The 17,157-nt window shown below is 44.3% G+C and overlaps 1 protein-coding gene across 1 annotated transcript in view; it reads left to right on the top strand.

Moving 5' to 3' along the window:
• The window catches only part of CTSC (cathepsin C), a 47,965-nt gene that overhangs the window by 15,789 nt on the left and 15,019 nt on the right, over positions 1-17,157 (top strand). Inside the window, exons 3-4 of the mRNA XM_074983940.1 lie at positions 11,214-11,380; positions 14,153-14,308. Of these exons, the coding sequence (XP_074840041.1) occupies positions 11,214-11,380; positions 14,153-14,308 (323 nt within the window). The remainder of the gene's footprint in view (positions 1-11,213; positions 11,381-14,152; positions 14,309-17,157) is intronic.

Here is a 17,157-nt window from a genome sequence, read left to right as displayed (position 1 = left end):
GCTCAGTTCCACCTATGGCAATTGCACAGCTGGAATTGACACACCTACAATTGACTTACCTGTCCGTCCTTGCTGAGGAAGGCTGACGAGGGAAATTCTGCCATTGATCTCCCTTGCTCCTCACAAGATTGAAGAGTACGGGGTCAACTGTCAAACCCTGATAGTGGGAGTATGTGAAGTTGAACCCTGGAAGATCAACCCTGACCCAGTCAGCCTTCTGGATAATGAAGAGGTACCCATAGAATAACAAGAAGTCCAGTAGCACCTTGTAGACTAACAGATGCCATAATAGTAATAATAAATAATAAAGGTGCCACGGGACTTCTTGTTGTTTTTGAAGATACAGACTAACACAGCTAGCTCTTTGATATTCATACCCATGGAAAGTGAAAGCTGAGTAAGAGGGGAAGAATTTAGTCAGTGTTTAAATCTTTTATATTAGTTTTTGGTGACCCCTATTTCGCCTCAACGAGTAGCATGTATTAGCTTATCTCTTAATTAAGGAGGCAAAGATGTTGAATCTAGAAAAGAGTTCCTGCCTTCAAAATGTATGTCTTCTGAGCCCACCCTACCGCCCCACACGTCCTCCAGCAAAATCAGGGAAGATTAAAGTTTGGAATTTCTGATATTTATAATTTTTTTAATTTAAAGGGGGTAAAGGGTTAAGGCCTTCTTTTTATATCAAGGTGTTTTTAAACATGTCAAAGTCCAATTTGTTTTAAAAAATGACACAGTAAACTTTAATTTATTCAAACTAGAGTTTAGATTCTGGAGTACAGAACAATGGTTAAAGAGTCTAGTTGCTAAGTGTCTGCAAACTGGCCTGACCCCCAACAAGACAGAAACTTGCTGGAACCAGTGTTAGGATAAGTCAGATGTCATTGGTGTAAGACATCAACATAGTTCATGCTGAGTATTTGCAGCAAGTGATAGCTTTTTGTGGGCCTAGACTTCAGGATCTGTCAAAGAAATAAGGTATGTTTCTGCAAGATTTGAAATTTGAAAGCACCTTAACCCTTGGTTTGGACCATTAGATTCATGGATCAGCTGTTAATCTTTCAATCAGTTGAAATTAATAGTTTGTCATGGGTTGACTTCTGAGTCGTGATTTAATAACATGTACCCGCTGTTTGCTTAGACTTAAAGTGTGAAATACAAATATATTCAGGAGTAAACTACCATCTTCTGCAAAATACTTGTCTGGTCTCTTCAAGTGCTCCCCTGGTGCCAGTGCACAAATGCATTTCGTGACCATTGGTTTACATTTGTATAGGTAGTGTAATCTAATATTAGACAGCAGGGTGCAGTGAGATATTTCTCTGAGTAACATCTCTTTCTGTCAACATGTAGATATGCATTGCCCATTAGTATGCCCTGGAGTCCTATTGCAGCTATAAAAAATAGGTCTCTGTCAATAAAAATCTTAAGCATCTCACTATAAATTTCGCAGGAGAAAAGGTAAAAATGAGAGGAAAATTTTAAAGACGTTAGTCTTTGTTAAAGACCTTAGATTTAGCATAATTATTCCATGCTGGTCTCTGAACAAGGTGCCAAAACTTTTAAATGTTTATGTAATTCAGGAAAAGAACTAAAATGATCCTTGGATATTTAAATAAGGGGAAAATGGATGAGACGCTGGAAGACAGTATTGTGTCCCTTTGGGCAGGGTTGGTATGCTTCCTGCTGACATACGTACTGTGTTCAGTTCTGCTCTCTTCACTTGAAAAAGGACGTTGAATCTTAGAGGTTTCAGAGAACATCTATGTAAATGAAAAACATGCTTCATAATGGGAAATATAAGAAGCTCAGTAAGACAACTTTAATTATATAATATGGAGTTACCTACACAGGAAGAAAATTTGACATTAAAGGACTATTTCAATCTTGCAAAGGTGTGACAATATCCAATGGTTGGATGTTTTTTTTTTTAAATCTAGATGTGCTCTGAACCTGAATTTAGGGGCTTAACTCAAGACTCATTTGATGAATCTCTGTGGCCTGCATTATACAGGTTAGCTGATTCCTTCTGGTCAATTTACTTTCTGGATCCAGAGTATCACAGCATGAGTAAAGTCTGCATCACTCGGAATCTTTCTATATGAAGAGTGGATGCATTTTTATGGAGCCTGTAGTTCAGCTAGTAGGGCTATGGTTACACTACAGAGATCTGTTGACAGTACTGACTGTCAGAAGAGATTTTCTGACAAAACTTCTGTTGACAGAGTGCAGCCGCATGCAAAAGCCAATCAGAAGAGTGCTCCGCTCTTTTGATAGAGCAGCTGGAGTGCCCAGCCGCTCTCTAGCAAAACGGGCACCCAGAAGAACAGCAGACAGGGTTGCCCATTGTCCTGGCCACCATGTCTGTCGAGATAAGGCTTCTCCAGAGCATCCACGTGATTCTTTTGTCCACAGAATCTGTCAACAGCAGCGTTGTCTCCTGGCCGAGAGGCAGAACGCTGCTGATTAAAGTGCTGAGTTTTGTTAACAAGTTGCTAACAAAACGCATTTTGTATGTGGACATTTCACCAGTTTAGTTGACAAAACTGGGGTTTTGTTGACAAAACTGTCTCATGTAACCATAGCCTAGTTGTTTGACTGGTTGGTGTTCATTTACATAATAGCGAAGAACATTTTCTCCACCATAAGAGGTGCTGGGTATGATTCTACCTGTGTATGCAGGAAGGCAATTTAGATCTTCAGATGGCTCCTTTTTGGCTCTAAAATCTGTGAATTTGTGTGCTTAAATCCAATTAAGTAGCAAGATCTCGTGGGATTTTAATGCTGCATTATGTGTTTGATGCCATGCCCTCTAGTGGACAGTGCTGTGCCTTCTTTTGTCACCTTATTGACTGCCCTCTAGCAGCAGTTCTTCTGAAGAAGTCCAGGGCTGAGCAATAAGGGAGAGGCATCACAGACATTGTTAAGGCTGTAGTTTTTCTGTTGGAAAAAGAAGTCTTGAAAATAAAGAAGTTGGCAACCACTCGCGTATGTGTGGTATTAACTGACAGCCGTTTTCTCTGCATGTACTAGTGGAAATGGTGGTAAAGCAAATGCTGCTTGGGGAAGATGGGAAGCTTTTGTTGGTGCTAACAAACTGTGTGTACACTGTCCATCTTTTAGGAAATGGCTGCTTCGACACAGCTGTGTACTGTAGAGAGCCTCGGTAAAATGCCACTCTATTTTCTCATCCAATTTGTAAGCAAGGTAATTAATGTGTTAAAGATGACTTAAGGATTTTAATAAATTGTTCTCTTTTGGACTCCTGTATTATGTATGAAGTATGCCCGTTAGGGGTTTTTAGACCTTTTTTGTTATTTTGTATCTCAGATATGAGGACTGTAAAATTACCTTCCCATGTTTCGGTGGACTGGCTGTGTATATCTTGCTTTAGCTGTGAAGGGGCAGAAATGCTGATTAAAAGTCTCTTTGGTTCTTAGGCTGTCTCTACACTTGATGATAAATGTGGGTTTGCATATTGGCTAACAGAAGATCCTAGTGTAGACAAGGCAAGCTGTGGTCTTAACATGTTAGTTGGCCAAGGTAAGCCCTAGTATTAAAACCACAGTGTGACTTTTTTACACTAGCCCCTGGTGTTAGCTAACATGCTAAAAGCCCATCCTCTGTCCTAGTGTAAACATAGCCTTAGGAAGGCAAGACATTCTTAACTCATCTTAGGGTTTACTTTGACCATCTAAGGCATGGTTTTCCAAAGTGGGGAGTGTGCCTTCCTGGGGGGCCATGAAGAAATTCCAGGGTGGACATGAAGTGACTCAGCTCTCCCCTGCCCCAACCCAAAGAAAGAGCCAACATTTGCTTTCCGCTCTCATCCCCTGCCATTTTATGTGGGTGACCTGGTGCAGCTGCTATAAAAAGCAGGCAGCCAGCGAAGACCCACATGGAGCTAACTGCCTCCTGCAAAGGTGAATAAGTGTGGGTTGGGGAGGGGTGGGGGAGGAGGGTGGGTAAGAGTCGGGGGAAGGTGGTGCCTGGCTTTGGGGGAAGAGAAGGGAGGGGCTCGTGCAGGGGGGCTGAGGCAGCCAGCTTGCGGGGCTTGTGGGGCTTGGATGGCTGTCCGCAGCATCATGGGGCTCTGGCAGGCAGGCAGCTGTCCCTGGCAGCCTGGGGCTCAGGCTCCTGGCCCCAGCAGCATGCGGCTTGGGTGGCTCAGGTTGGTGTGTGGGTGGCTGGCCCTGGCAGTGTGGAGCTCGGGCAGGTGACTTGGGCAGCTGGCAAGTGGGTGGCTGGCTCCAGCAGTGTGGGCATCTCGGGAGCCTGGCCCACAGCTGGGGCAGCTGGTGAGTGGGCAGCTGGGCCTGGCAGCGCTGGGCCCCAGCGACTGGCAGGAGGGCGGGCAGGCAGGCGGGCAGCTGACCCCGGTAGCTGGCAGGTGGGCGGCTGGCCACAGCAGCTGGCGGGTAGGCAGCTCTAGCAGCACAGGCCTCAGGCAGGGGGCGGCTGGCATGTCAGTTCAGGCAGCTGGCCAGCTGGGGCTGCACCAGGCAACCGCAAGGGGACAAGAAAAACTATTTGTACTTATTTTTAATTTTTGTGTTTATTTTAAATTACAGATTGATGTTTTTGTTAAGGAGGGGTTGGATGAGGATAAAGAAGAGGTGGGGGTGCGTGAGGATTTTTCAAAAATCAAAAGAGGGGCATGATGCTGAAAAGTTTGGGAACCACTGAGCTAAGCCATGTTAAAATTACAACTTGCCTTATGTACATTAAATCTTCAAACACATTAATTAACAAGTTAACTAGTTAACACATCCGGTTTCCTAATGAAGTCAAGTCACAAGCTACCCCACACCTAGGTCCAACAGGACCTGCCTTTTAATCATCTAAAACTGCCTCCCTGTGTTCTTTCGGTGATAAAAGCTTTGGGATTTCCTTATAAATTATGATGAAAAAACATAAGAGCTGCGTGTACACTAGCTGGCTACTTCGAAGTAGCTGGCACAACGTCGAAATAGTACGCGACGCGTCTACACGTGCTGTGAACGATTTCGATGTTGAAATCGGCGTTAGGCGGTGAGACGTCGAAATCGCTATTCCCGTCTGAAGATGGGAATAGCTCCCTACTTCGATGTGCAGCGTCAAAGTAGGGTGTGTGTAGACAATCCGCATCCTGCTACGTCGAAATAGTGAGGTCATCCATGGCAGCTATCAGCTGAGGGGTTGAGAGAATCTCTGGCCAGCCCCTGCGGGGCTCTATGGTTGCCACGTGCAGCAGCCCTTAGCCCAGGGCTTCTGGCTGCTGCTGTTGCTGCTGCAGCTGGGGGTCCATGCTGCGTGCACAGGGTCGGTAACTGGTTGTTGGCTCTGAGGATCTTGTGCTGTGCAGGCTGAGTATGTCTGGGAGGGGCCCTTTACGGGAGCGGCTTGGGGCTTTGCTGGCCCCTTATTTGACAGGGAGTGCATGTGTGTGTGGATGCTCTGCATTTCCTTCCGGGGCGGCTCCTTTCAACATTCTCCATCGCTACTTCGACATTGAATGTTGATGGCACCAGCCCTGAAGGACGTGTAGACAATAGGTGTCGAAGTAGCCTATTTCGATGTTCTTACATCGAAATAGGCTACTTCAACATAGTGTGCTAGTGTAGACGGGGCCAAGATGTTACAAGCCCCATTTTATTCCCTTTGCTGTGGGTCCACCCATATTTTGGAACTGAATAGTTTCACTCTGGATCCGGTTAGGGGTTTCATTGGTTTTAGGCAAACTTAAAACTCAGTCTTTAGAGATGACTACCATTGACAGATTTTATTCAGATGCACGGAACAGCTTAGTGTATAACTGCACCGTAAATAATTTATTACAGTAAGAGACTGTGAAATTCCCAAGTGACTCGTGTCTTTCTGATCAGCAGCCTTAGGTATTTTTCCCCCTTTCCTTGCCTCGTAATGTAAAATAAATTTGAATACTCAACACTGAAATGTTGTGAACTTAAATGAAAACTACAGATTAAATTAAAAATACAAAAAAAAAATCATGTCTTAAACCCATAGGAACTGGAACTTTAAAACCTTCCTTTTTAAAATGAGTATTGTGTCTCAGTGCAGCACTGGCATAGCAGAATATACTCTCAAGCAGGCTTATTTTAAGCAGACGTAGATCAGAACCAGAATAATGGAATCATTCACACAACTGAAGATAATACATTCACTTCGGCTCTTTAACATGGTTGTTAAAGTCCAGTGTTGCCACCAACCTGTTTTGAACATGAGACAAATCCCGTGGACCTATATCTGGCTTGAAGGTGACAAACAGATGGCATATGAACTGCTAAGGTTCAAGGTTGATACTTTTCATAAGTAGCAATATTCAGACTATTATTACAAAGAGCCAGGTACTTGCACTCAAAGTGAGTGTTTATCATTGTAAAGTTGTTAATTTGACACTTGTGATACAGAATGTATGGGCTTCATGGTAGAGAATCCCTCTGGACTGCAGAAGAAATCCTCCACCGTCCCTTTTCACTTCCCAGCATATCCAGCAGAATGCATTTCTTTGCCTTCAGGCACAGTGAGATGGGATGAATACAACAGGGCCAGCCTTTGGGAAAACAGTGCCCTGGGTGAATTTGCATTACGGTGCCCCTGCCCCACTGGGCTACTCCCCCCACATTGCCCCCTTGTCTCAATATCTTCTCCTCCAGTTTCTGTTGCCCTTGAGCGCTCCCTTTTGTGGCTTCACACCCCGAGTCTGCCAAGCTTTCTGTCTCCTGACTATGGTGCCCCCATGACAGAGCTCCCACCCCTAAGGCCAGCCAGCCTTTTGCTTTCCCCTCCTCTGTCCAGGGACCTCAGTGCAGCCTCCTTCCACTGGCAGATTTCCCAGGAAATTCCCACTAAACAGCAGCAGCTGCTTTTGCGCCTGGTTGAGCCAAGAAGCTCCCCCTCCTCCCACTCCACATGCACTTTCTCTCAACCAGAGGTTCTCACACTTCCTTGCACCATGATCCCTCTCCTAACAACAGAAACTGCTATGTGACCTGAGGAGGTGTGACCCAGGCCTGAGCCTACCCAGTCCGCATTGCCAAAGAGTAAGGCTGGGGTTGGAGCCAAGCTCCAAGGGCTTCCACTGCCCAGGCAGGGGGCGTGTAATGTGAGCCCTGATGCTCCAGGCTGAAGCCATTGGGCTTTGGCCCTAGGCCCCAGCAAGTCTAAGCCAGTCCTGGCATTGTGACCTACTGCTGCTCTAAACCAAACCTCTCCTGCACCCCAGTTTACTGGGAAGTCTCCTTCCATTTCCTGGCTGGCTGAACTCCCTATACTTTTCCACACTCATGTGAGCTGCTGCATGGGGTGTAGTTGAGTATATTTAGCAGAGTGGTGCTCGGACATCCAACGTGCTCTCTTTGGACAGCAGTGTAGACTTTGCAGTTAGCCGACACTGCAGACCTCGGAGAGCCCCCAAGAGCCACAAATCAAGCGAGGTACATAGGCACTGGAAGCAGGTTTTATTGTTGTTGACATATGGTCTCCAACCCCCCCAGGGCACTTAGATTAGGTGTCTACAGTTTTATGTTGGTGCTTGTATACACCACAACGATGGCTCGGTATATTTTCAGGGGTGTGGACTGCCCCAGTACTGTACCCTAAAGCAGGTGGTACATTCAGTATGACATACACTTTTATACTCGGGTACAAACAAGTTACGTGTACATTATGTACCCCAGGTACAACCCCTTCTTTGTAATAAGTCGACCCCCTTGATGTAACTATGTAAGCCTTGTAGGGAGTGTATGATACCAAGCAGGATGTGTTTATGTGTATCCCTGGGTACCTGGCACTGGGTGCTTTTATGTGCTTTTAGGCCCTGTGATTTATCAGCTCTGTCTCTTGCAGTATTCCTGTCAGCAGAATCTACCTAGCTCACTATTTTTGCTTTAACCCTATGTTGTTCCTGCTTGAGGCCTTTAGCTTTACTGTATATGAACAAAGCGTTGACTGTTGTTCAGGCCTTTAGCTTTACATCAAGCCTGATTGTCAGGCCCTCTCATTACTACATGGTGGTGTTGCTCCTGACTGAATGTGTTATGGCTCTTGTTCACACCATAACTTCAGAGAAAAAGCACACACGGAGGCTAAGCTGTGCCTTTCCCTTGCTCTAGGACAAACACTCCTACCACCTCCTCTCTTATTAGCTGCGTTGTTTAGGATGGGGTGAGCAAAGTGGGGGGTGGGTCCCCTCAAGGGGGTGTGAAATTTCAAAAGGGGGGCTCAGTACAATCGGCTTGTCCATTAAAAATGTTGAAATATGTTAGTTTTTATGTTTGTATATTTACATCTGTAGATTAGTAGTTAATTAACATAGTTAATTGTAATACAATTAATACATTTTTTACATTCAACAGACTTATTTTCTTACACATACTAAAAGGTTTATTTCATGTGAACATAATGGAAATTTCCATTGGTTTGGATTACATTAGACAGGTTGGGAGGACTCTGCTAATTGCAAGGATGAAATATGGGGCCCAGTGTGAAAAGTTCGCTTCTCCCTGGTCTGGGTTATCCCTGAGGGACTACTTCTTCAACCTGCAGCCACTCCCTTTCACTTACGTCTTAGAGGGTCTGTAGATAGCAGTGGCTAAAGCCCTGGCTATGACAAAATGTACTTCAGCTGGTTTACAGCGTTGTCCCATATTTGATATCAGTGGGACTTGATCACATTCTGATAGTGTCTTTGGACTGAGCAGGGCTGTGGAATGCCCTGGAGGCACTGTTAAGTTGATTCTGCTCCATAAGAAAGGAGCTACAAGTCAGGTGACAACACAGTGACAAAAAACAAGCAGTCCTATAGCACCTTAAAGACTAACATGCATTTATTAGGTAATGAGCTTTTGTGGGTAAGACCCACTTCATCAGATTTTCAGATGGAGTAGACAATTAGAATCCAGGTTTTATATGCGGGGGAGGAGGAACAGACTAACATGGCTAGCCCTCTGAGACAATTTACCATGCAACACAGTTGGCAGTGTTTCCCCAGACACTAGTGTAAATTGGTCCTAAACAGAATCTCATCAGCACCACTTATTTGACGGAGTATTCTGCTCCCAGAGCCCTGCTGATACAGAAGGTAAGATATCAGAGTTTTAATATAAAGCCAATCAGAGCAAGCATGCTAGAGTGCTAGGTCAGTGTGTGAAGACTGATCTCATTAGATAACTTAATCTCTACCCTACTTTTAACTGGTGAAGTTCCGGAGGGTATAACATTACATTGATGTTGGCTTTTAGAAATAACATGAGCAATAGGGAAGCACTGAAATTTAAATGCATTGGAAATAGTATTTTGTGTTTAGCAAATCTATACAGCATTTATATGCAAATGAATTCCAGGAACACATTGTACTGTTCTTTGAAGTTGCCTTCATTGAATCAACATACTTGGAATTTATTTTTTTTAAGCTGTCTAGGTGAACCTGTTTCCTTACATGCCCATGACACTACTCATGGACTAGGGGAAAACTTTCTTCCTGGTTCAGCTCTCTGAAATGGAAAAACTGGGAGTTGCTGTACTGTCTGACTCACTGTAGCAAGAGATGTTGGCTGTTCTCTTTCCATCTCCCTTGAGACCTGGAAAAAGCAAGCCCCTCAATAAGCAGTGTCAAACAAAGTATGTTTTGCCACTGTTCTTTCACTGATCATATTGCGACAGTACTGAAGGACCAAGAGTGCAGAGGATGCTAATGCACTGCCTATACTCGTGGCTTTAACCCAGTTTGTAGCAGATTTGGACTTGGTTGGTAACCATAGCAACCAACTGCATTTCACCATTTCCAGAAGCCAAATTAAGGCCTGATTGTCTTCCCATAACAAGTTCCTAAGATGAACTTTATTTTAGGGACAGGATTCTGTCCGGTGGCTGATTGGCCAGCCTTCCTCCTAGCTCTTTGTGGAAGGATATCCAGAATGCATTCCCCACATGCACTGATAAGAACAGATTCAATTTTATTGTACCTAAAGTTTCTAACAAGTAATAGCAAAGGTACATTTGATGCAATAAAGCATTTGAGATCTGGGGGTCTCAAACAGGATTAAATCAAACATAGTTTAAAGAGAACGCCCTGAGGCGTAACCCACCTCATCTTGGATAAAAATAGGAGGTATTTTATATAAGAGCCTATAAACTGTCCAGGGGGCATCACCCATAAGGTAGTGTGGTCCAAAAGTCAGCAGAGCACCTATGGTTATGGGTGCAGCACTCCCCGTGTTGGGATCTGTCCATCCTTTCAGATCTTGTGGCCTATGTAAGAAGGAGGAAAGTAGCCCTCTAGAGATAGTTTGTCAGGTGAATTGAAGCTGATGCTTCCCCCTTACCCAGTCCCTCATCTTTTCTCATCCCTTGTTGCCCATCTGTGTCATCCGGCCTTGTCCCACGTTGTGTGAATCGTGGTTGAATTGAAAACTTTTTAGTCCATAAGTGTCCAGGTGGGCACCACTCAAAAGGCAGGGGAGAGTCCACCTCGTTTGGTGGGATTGCACCCAGTGATAGGGTCTGATTTCCATCCTCTTCCATCCCGCTCAGTTTCTGTATAGAAAGGATAGTTCATGAGGTAAGAGAAGCCAGTGCTTCCCCTGATCTTGTCCCACATCATAGTCCATAAACACAGTTTGTTGGATAAAAGAAGCTGAGGCTTCCCCTGACTTTGTCCCTTGTCACGGTTCATAAACACAGTCTCCAGGCAAAGGAAGCCAATGCTTCCCCTGACCAAAAACATAGTCCATCAGGAAAAAGGAAGCCGACGCTTCCCCTGACCAAGTCCCTTGTTGAAGACCAAGTCATCAGATCAAAGGCCATCAGGAGGAAGAGTTCAGTGCTTCCCCTGACCAAGATCCTTGCTGCAGGCCCTCTGAGTTGCCCCTCTTTTTCCATCGGGTGTGGCGATGCCCCAGAGCATAGTCTGACAGGGAAAAGCCATAGGCATGGGTTTAGGAGCCTCTCTCATTGGTCGTCTGGTCCGTCATTCTTTCCTGGGGTTGTCTGGAGTGCTGCCATCAATGTCAGGGATGTAGTCCAGCATGTGTACTACAGTGTATGTCCTCCAGACACACTATTTTAACATGCTGAAACAGGGCGTATAACTGGCAAGATCTTAGCTGTACTTGTTTTATGGAGAATGTCTTAGTGTAGATTTCAGGCATCACCCCATCAGCACAGGAGTCTTAATGCAACTGTACATTGTCTAACAGAGTTTGTTTGGTTTACAGTACAAAAAGGAAGGCCAAAATGTAACCAGTTACTGCCATGAGACCTTCCCAGGATGGGTGCATGATGTACTAGGCCATAATTGGGCATGCTTTATTGGACAGAAGATTTCTCCGTCTCCCTCCAGCATTCACGTGAATCAACTCCCTCATCAGAAACCAAGTGGAAAGTAAGTATACAGTGAATGGAGGATGACTTTTCATTTTGAAATACAGGGACAGCAGCAGTTGTGCTTTAAGTTCCTGATTAAAATACTGGCTCTGGGGCAAGATACAAAGTTATAGTTTCACTGTAAGTTTGTGGTTCAGATGAAACTAAATTCCTTAGGCCTCAGGGAGGCAAGTAGTCATGACAGGCAGTGTTTCCTGTAACCTGTGCAGTTATGTGGCCATCCAAGGAGAGGTTCAAATGCTGCCCAGCTGATTGGCAGAGCACCTGCAGCTAGGATTTTTGTTTGTTTGTTTCTATTGATGGTACATATTTGCACATGCCTTGATGCATATAAAATTCATTCCACCTACAAATGGAAAAAAATCTGCACGTGGATGGAAAACATTAGTGGGAATGTTGGTGATGGGGCAGTACAGTGGATAGGTTTTCCATTTTCATTTCTTCCAAAACAGAAAGGAAATTTTTCTTCACACAGCGCACAGTCAACCTGTGGAACTCCTTGCCCGAGGAGGCTGTGAAGGCCAGGACTCTATTAGGGTTTAAAAAAGAGCTTGATAAATTTTTGCAGGTCAGGTCCATAAATGGCTATTAGCCAGGGATAAAGTATGGTGCCCTAGCCTTCATAACAAGGGCAGGAGATGGATGGCAGGAGATAAATCACTTGTCTTCTGTTCTCCTTCTCTGGGGCACCTGGCATTGGCCACCGTCGGCAGATGGGATGCTGGGCTTGATGGACCTTTGGTCTGACCCAGTATGGCCATTCTTATGTTCTTATGTTCTTATGTACATTTAATCTGTTTTGAAAAGATCTGCAGGTGTCTGTACTAAAAGTACAGAATCCATAGCAATAAAGATGTCTGTGATTATTGCAAATTAATGTTGTCCAGTGTTGGGCATTTGTGCCAGTTGTTAGTAGCAACATGGTGAACGTCCTTGCTTTTCAATTTAAGGAATTACTGTGATCATTGGATATTATATATTTCCAAATCCAAATGGAAGGAAAGGTTGTTTTAGTCAAGCCTTGGGTTGAGATTTGATTCACAACTTCAAAAAGTTGGAGAACCTCTAAATAATCTAGTCTGATTGTGCAGTTTGTTGTCAGGGGTATACTCAAACTTTGAATCTTAATCTACCATCAACCCAGTCCTAATAGAATAGAAGGATTAAGACTGAAGATCTAAAGCACTAGGTATTATAAGTTTAGGAAGTGGCCTTCCCTGCTCTCTGAAAATTCAAGGAATAGAGGAAAAGTTCTGAATTTAAATCTTAAATCCATAGTCATTTCAGGCAGATGGTCCCATGTAATACCTTCTTTAAATCACTGGGACTACTTAAGGTAAAAGGGGAGAAATAACTGGCTTCATATTTGTTTCTTCACCTCTTCATGGGCTATTCTACACCAGTGCAGCAGTCCTGCTGTATTGCTTCAATGAAGACAATCCAAGCCAATGGAGAGAGTTTTCCCATTAGCACAGTTAATTTGTGTCTCCGACAGGTGGTAACTATTTCAGCAAGAACCTGTCTATACCAGATGTAATAGGCAGGAGGTTTCCTGACCACTGCTAAGAGATCCAAACGCAGGCAATTTACTTAAAACCTGGGCCACTTACACCACAGATTGGGGTTTCTTCTTCTATCAGGCAAACCAAGCCAGCCACAAAAAGCACCTTTGCTGCTTCCTGACTAGCAAGGGGTACACAAGCAAATCTCAGAGACTCTCCAGCAGTTCTTATGCCCAAACCAGGAACCTTCCTTACTGAGGTGAGAGGTTATGTAAACCAATTTCACCAAATCTACACAGATTCTTCTAGCCCCCAAAGGGACCAGCCACATTTCCAGGTCAGTATGTACATACATCTTACCCAAAACAGCAAGCTGTGCCAGTCCTTTAGAATCTAAAATCTAGAGGTGTATTAATAAAGAAAGAAAGCATAAGGTGAGAGAGAGAGATTATTGAAGTAGTTGCATTACTTACATCAGTCAAATCACTTGATGCAGGCCACAGCTGATGGTGAAAGCTGCTACCTTGAAAGCCTCTGAAAAAACATCCTCTGAGGGATGGGTTCCCAGTCCATATAGGCTTAGTTCCTAGCATAGATGTTCTTGCAAAATGCTCCCAAGATGGAGGCTGAGAACTGTGGTCTCAGGACTGAAGGAACAAACACAAGTAGGCCAGTGCTGGCTTTCTCTTTATACACTTGCCATATGGAGGGGAAAAAAAACATGTCTCAGTCAAATTCCTGATATATGGATTGAAGTCGGAGTCCCTGTTAACCAATCTTCCCAGCTGGGAGGTGACCACAACTTCCATTATGAATCCCAGCACTAAAACATTTTTAATACAGGTACAGAGCCAATACATATAACTTCACATATGAACATGATATAGACATGTAAGCAGCATAAACAGATTTCAGTGAATCACCAGCTTTCATTAGACACCTCACTAGGTACAAGATTTGGCACAAATTTAATACTATTGTTACAGAAATTGTTTCATATTTATTGTAAAAGTCCAGTAACATCACACCAGGGGTTAGGGTGATATAAATATGTCGCTGAGTAGTGTGTGTGGATTTTTCATAAGCCTGAGTGATGAAGTTATAGGTCAGTAGTATAGAGCTGACCTCAGTATTCTAGTTGGCTTATAAGAGCCTGCTCCTAACTGAGTGGTAAAGTGTTAAGTTTCCTAATCAGAGCAGTTGAATAATTAGTGTGTAGTCCTCAGGCCAAACCTTTCTCTTACTGTACTGTTTCTGATTGTCTGCAGGTTTTCAAGGAGGCCCTTTGTACACAACTTTGACTTCGTGAAAGCTATCAATACTGTTCAGAAATCATGGAGAGCAACAACATATAAGGAGTATGAAACTCTCTCCCTGGAAGAACTAACTAGAAGAGCTGGAGGCCCCAAGTCCAGAGCTCCACGGTACAAAAAAGTTCCGTACTTAGGTTACTCAAGAGTCCTGCTGTTGAGAATCATTCACTGAGGGTACATCTTTCATATAGGGAAGATCGACCCTATTGCAGTCAGTCTTCTGGAGTTTGATTTAGTGTGCCTAGTAGGGACACTAAATTGAACTTACAGGGAGTCCCCGTCAACCATGGTACTTCTGCTCCCCATTATGAGTACGGGAAGTTGACATGGGGAGCACTGGTTCCCACTGACCTCCCTTAATTTGACCTCCCCCTGTAGTGTAGACTGCCCTGAGTTCTTTGGAGCTGGGGTGATTGTTACCAGCTCTGGGTCTGGCTCCTAATTCAGATTACATATAATATACCATGGAATCCAGATGTATTCAAACCCCCTACTTTAGGATTGAATGCCAGCATATTTGCCTGTATGAATCTTGATTTTCCAAACATATCTGGCTGTCTCACAAGCACTTCTGATGAATGAGAGTCTGCTATTTGATCTGGTCCTGAAATTGCCTCAGAATATACAGATTAAGGGAAGAGGTGATGACATGGGTGTAGAATGGGAATTTGAGAATTAGACTCTTAAACATCTGTCACTCAGGTTGTGCCCACATGCAATTATTCCATGCGGGTAAGTGTTTTTTATAAGGCTAATTAAGGAGTTCGTAGGCTTCAGTCCAGAAACAGCCAAAGGCGATCATGTCTGGAATATAGACTGTGCAGATTTTCAGAAAGCGTTCAAAGGTACTATATCAAATTCACCACATGGGGTCTCATTCTATAGATAATTTTGGGAAAATGCTGGCCTGTATTTTATACATAGAATAAGGCACACAGTCAGGTCTCTGGAATTCCATAGCAGGCAGCAGGGGGTTGGGTAGGCACACAGTAACCTCTGATTTCATTACAGTCCAGTAAAACTTGTAACTGGTTGTAAAAATTGTTTTTTCTTTGAAATTTCCCATTGTGTAGCTGTTCCCTTCAATACGTTAGAAGGAGAGTAAAGGTACCCCCCTATTCACTGTGCCTAACATTGTTTTGCAGTGGTTGTATCTTTGCAGCTCTTCACTCTCAAGTGATTGAATCTCATGATGTTGACCCATATCCTGAAGTAGAAGAGGGCTGTAAGGAAGAAATATTTTTCATGCTCCCTGCCCCCTCCAAACTCACTATACTGTAGCAGTCAGGTGCGCAGATAGAAGCTGAAATGTCACCAACTACTGCTACTTTGATTTTGGAGAATTCACATATTTGCTCTGTACATGCAAATAAGGTTGAGGCTTCCCAATACATTGGTAAGATTCGGGGATGTCCCTGCAAAGACAGTCACAGGAAAACGGCTGTAGCTAGAGAGACAAAAACATTAGCCCCTCTGTCAGCTGAATGTAATAGTAGATCTCTGTACTGCATTTAGAACTTCACTTTTGTTGGATTGGTCTCTCTGGTCTGCTGTGAGTACGAGAGAGCTTGACACAAGAACTTGACTTTTAAAGTGAGTGGAATGCTTTACTGTGCATTGTTTTTGCCTTAACTGCAGTATGAATGTCTACCAGCAACAGGTGCAGGTGAAGACAATTTATCTGTAAGTGCAGACAGGGACAGGTAGCCTTCAGTAGCTCTGGTAAAAGCCTGATTCAAGTGGCTGTCTCCAAGCATGTATTAATCATGATTATTGGAAACATGGCTGAACACTCTGTCCTTGTCAGCACTTACAGTTAAACTGTGTTTGCCTATGACTGATGCACATTGGCAGTGATTGATTTTGTGTAGTTTTAAGAAACCTGTATATTCTTAATGAAATTTTGTTGATAGCACAGATATTCAATAGCTGTTCATAGTCCTTGTAGGATTGTCATCCTCAGTGATATTGTGGTCTTAGTTCAGCTTTTCAAAACAAAATAATCAGCTTAACTAGCAGATCGTTGTGGCATCATAAACATTTATCTGCTATAGCAGGGATGGTGAATATTTTCTCCTTGCCATCTGCTGTCCCACTGAAGCCAAACAATAAAGAATTCACTTTTGAGACTTGACACCCATTGGCCATGTCTACACTAGCCCCAAACTTTGAAATGGCCACGCAAATGGCCATTTCGAAGTTTACTAATGAAGTGCTGAAATGCATATTCAGCGCTTCATTAGCATGCGGGTGGCCGCGGCGCTTCGAAATTGACGCAGCTCACCACTGCGCGGCTCATTCCGATGGGGCTCCTTTTTGAAAGTACCCCGCCTATTTCGAAGTCCCCTTATTCCCATGAACAGATGGGAATAAGGGGACTTCGAAGTAGGCGGGGTCCTTTCGAAAAGGAGCCCTGTCGGGATGAGCCGCGTCAATTTCGAAGTGCCGCGGCCGCCCGCATGCTAATGAAGTGCTGAATGTGCATTTCAGCGCTTCATTAGTAAACTTCGAAATGGCCATTTGCGTGGCCATTTCGAAGTTTGGGGCTAGTGTAGACGTAGCCATTGAGTGTGCTTGGAGGGGGTTGCTAGCTCCAGATATTGTTAGGCAGCGGTGGAATAACACAGGGATGTGGGTCAATTTGGGGACTCCACAAACGCTGGAAGTGTGGCCCTGCACTCTGCTCCTCTTCCCCCCGTAGCCCCACCCCATCCTGGTTAGCTGTTGGAGGTGGTCCAGCATGCCCAAGGAGCTCTGGACCTTTTGCCTGCCCTGGGTGAAGGTGGGGGGAGGGGGGGCAAGAAGAGCCCCCAGCTTGTGTTCCTGTCTCCTAGCGACACAGCACCCAGACCAGGTGGAGGCTTTTGGCTCCCATGAGCACCAGGACCTGTGGCAAGCAGACAAAGGGGCAGTGGCTCGTTAATGTTTAAAAGTGTGAGGCATTTACCTCCCCCCTTTTA

The sequence above is a fragment of the Carettochelys insculpta genome, chromosome 1 (assembly GCF_033958435.1).
Source record: "Carettochelys insculpta isolate YL-2023 chromosome 1, ASM3395843v1, whole genome shotgun sequence".
In the NCBI taxonomy this organism is placed as follows: domain Eukaryota; kingdom Metazoa; phylum Chordata; order Testudines; family Carettochelyidae; genus Carettochelys; species Carettochelys insculpta.
The sequence above is the reverse complement of the archived record's forward strand: the minus strand, read 5'-3'. Positions and strand labels throughout refer to the sequence as shown.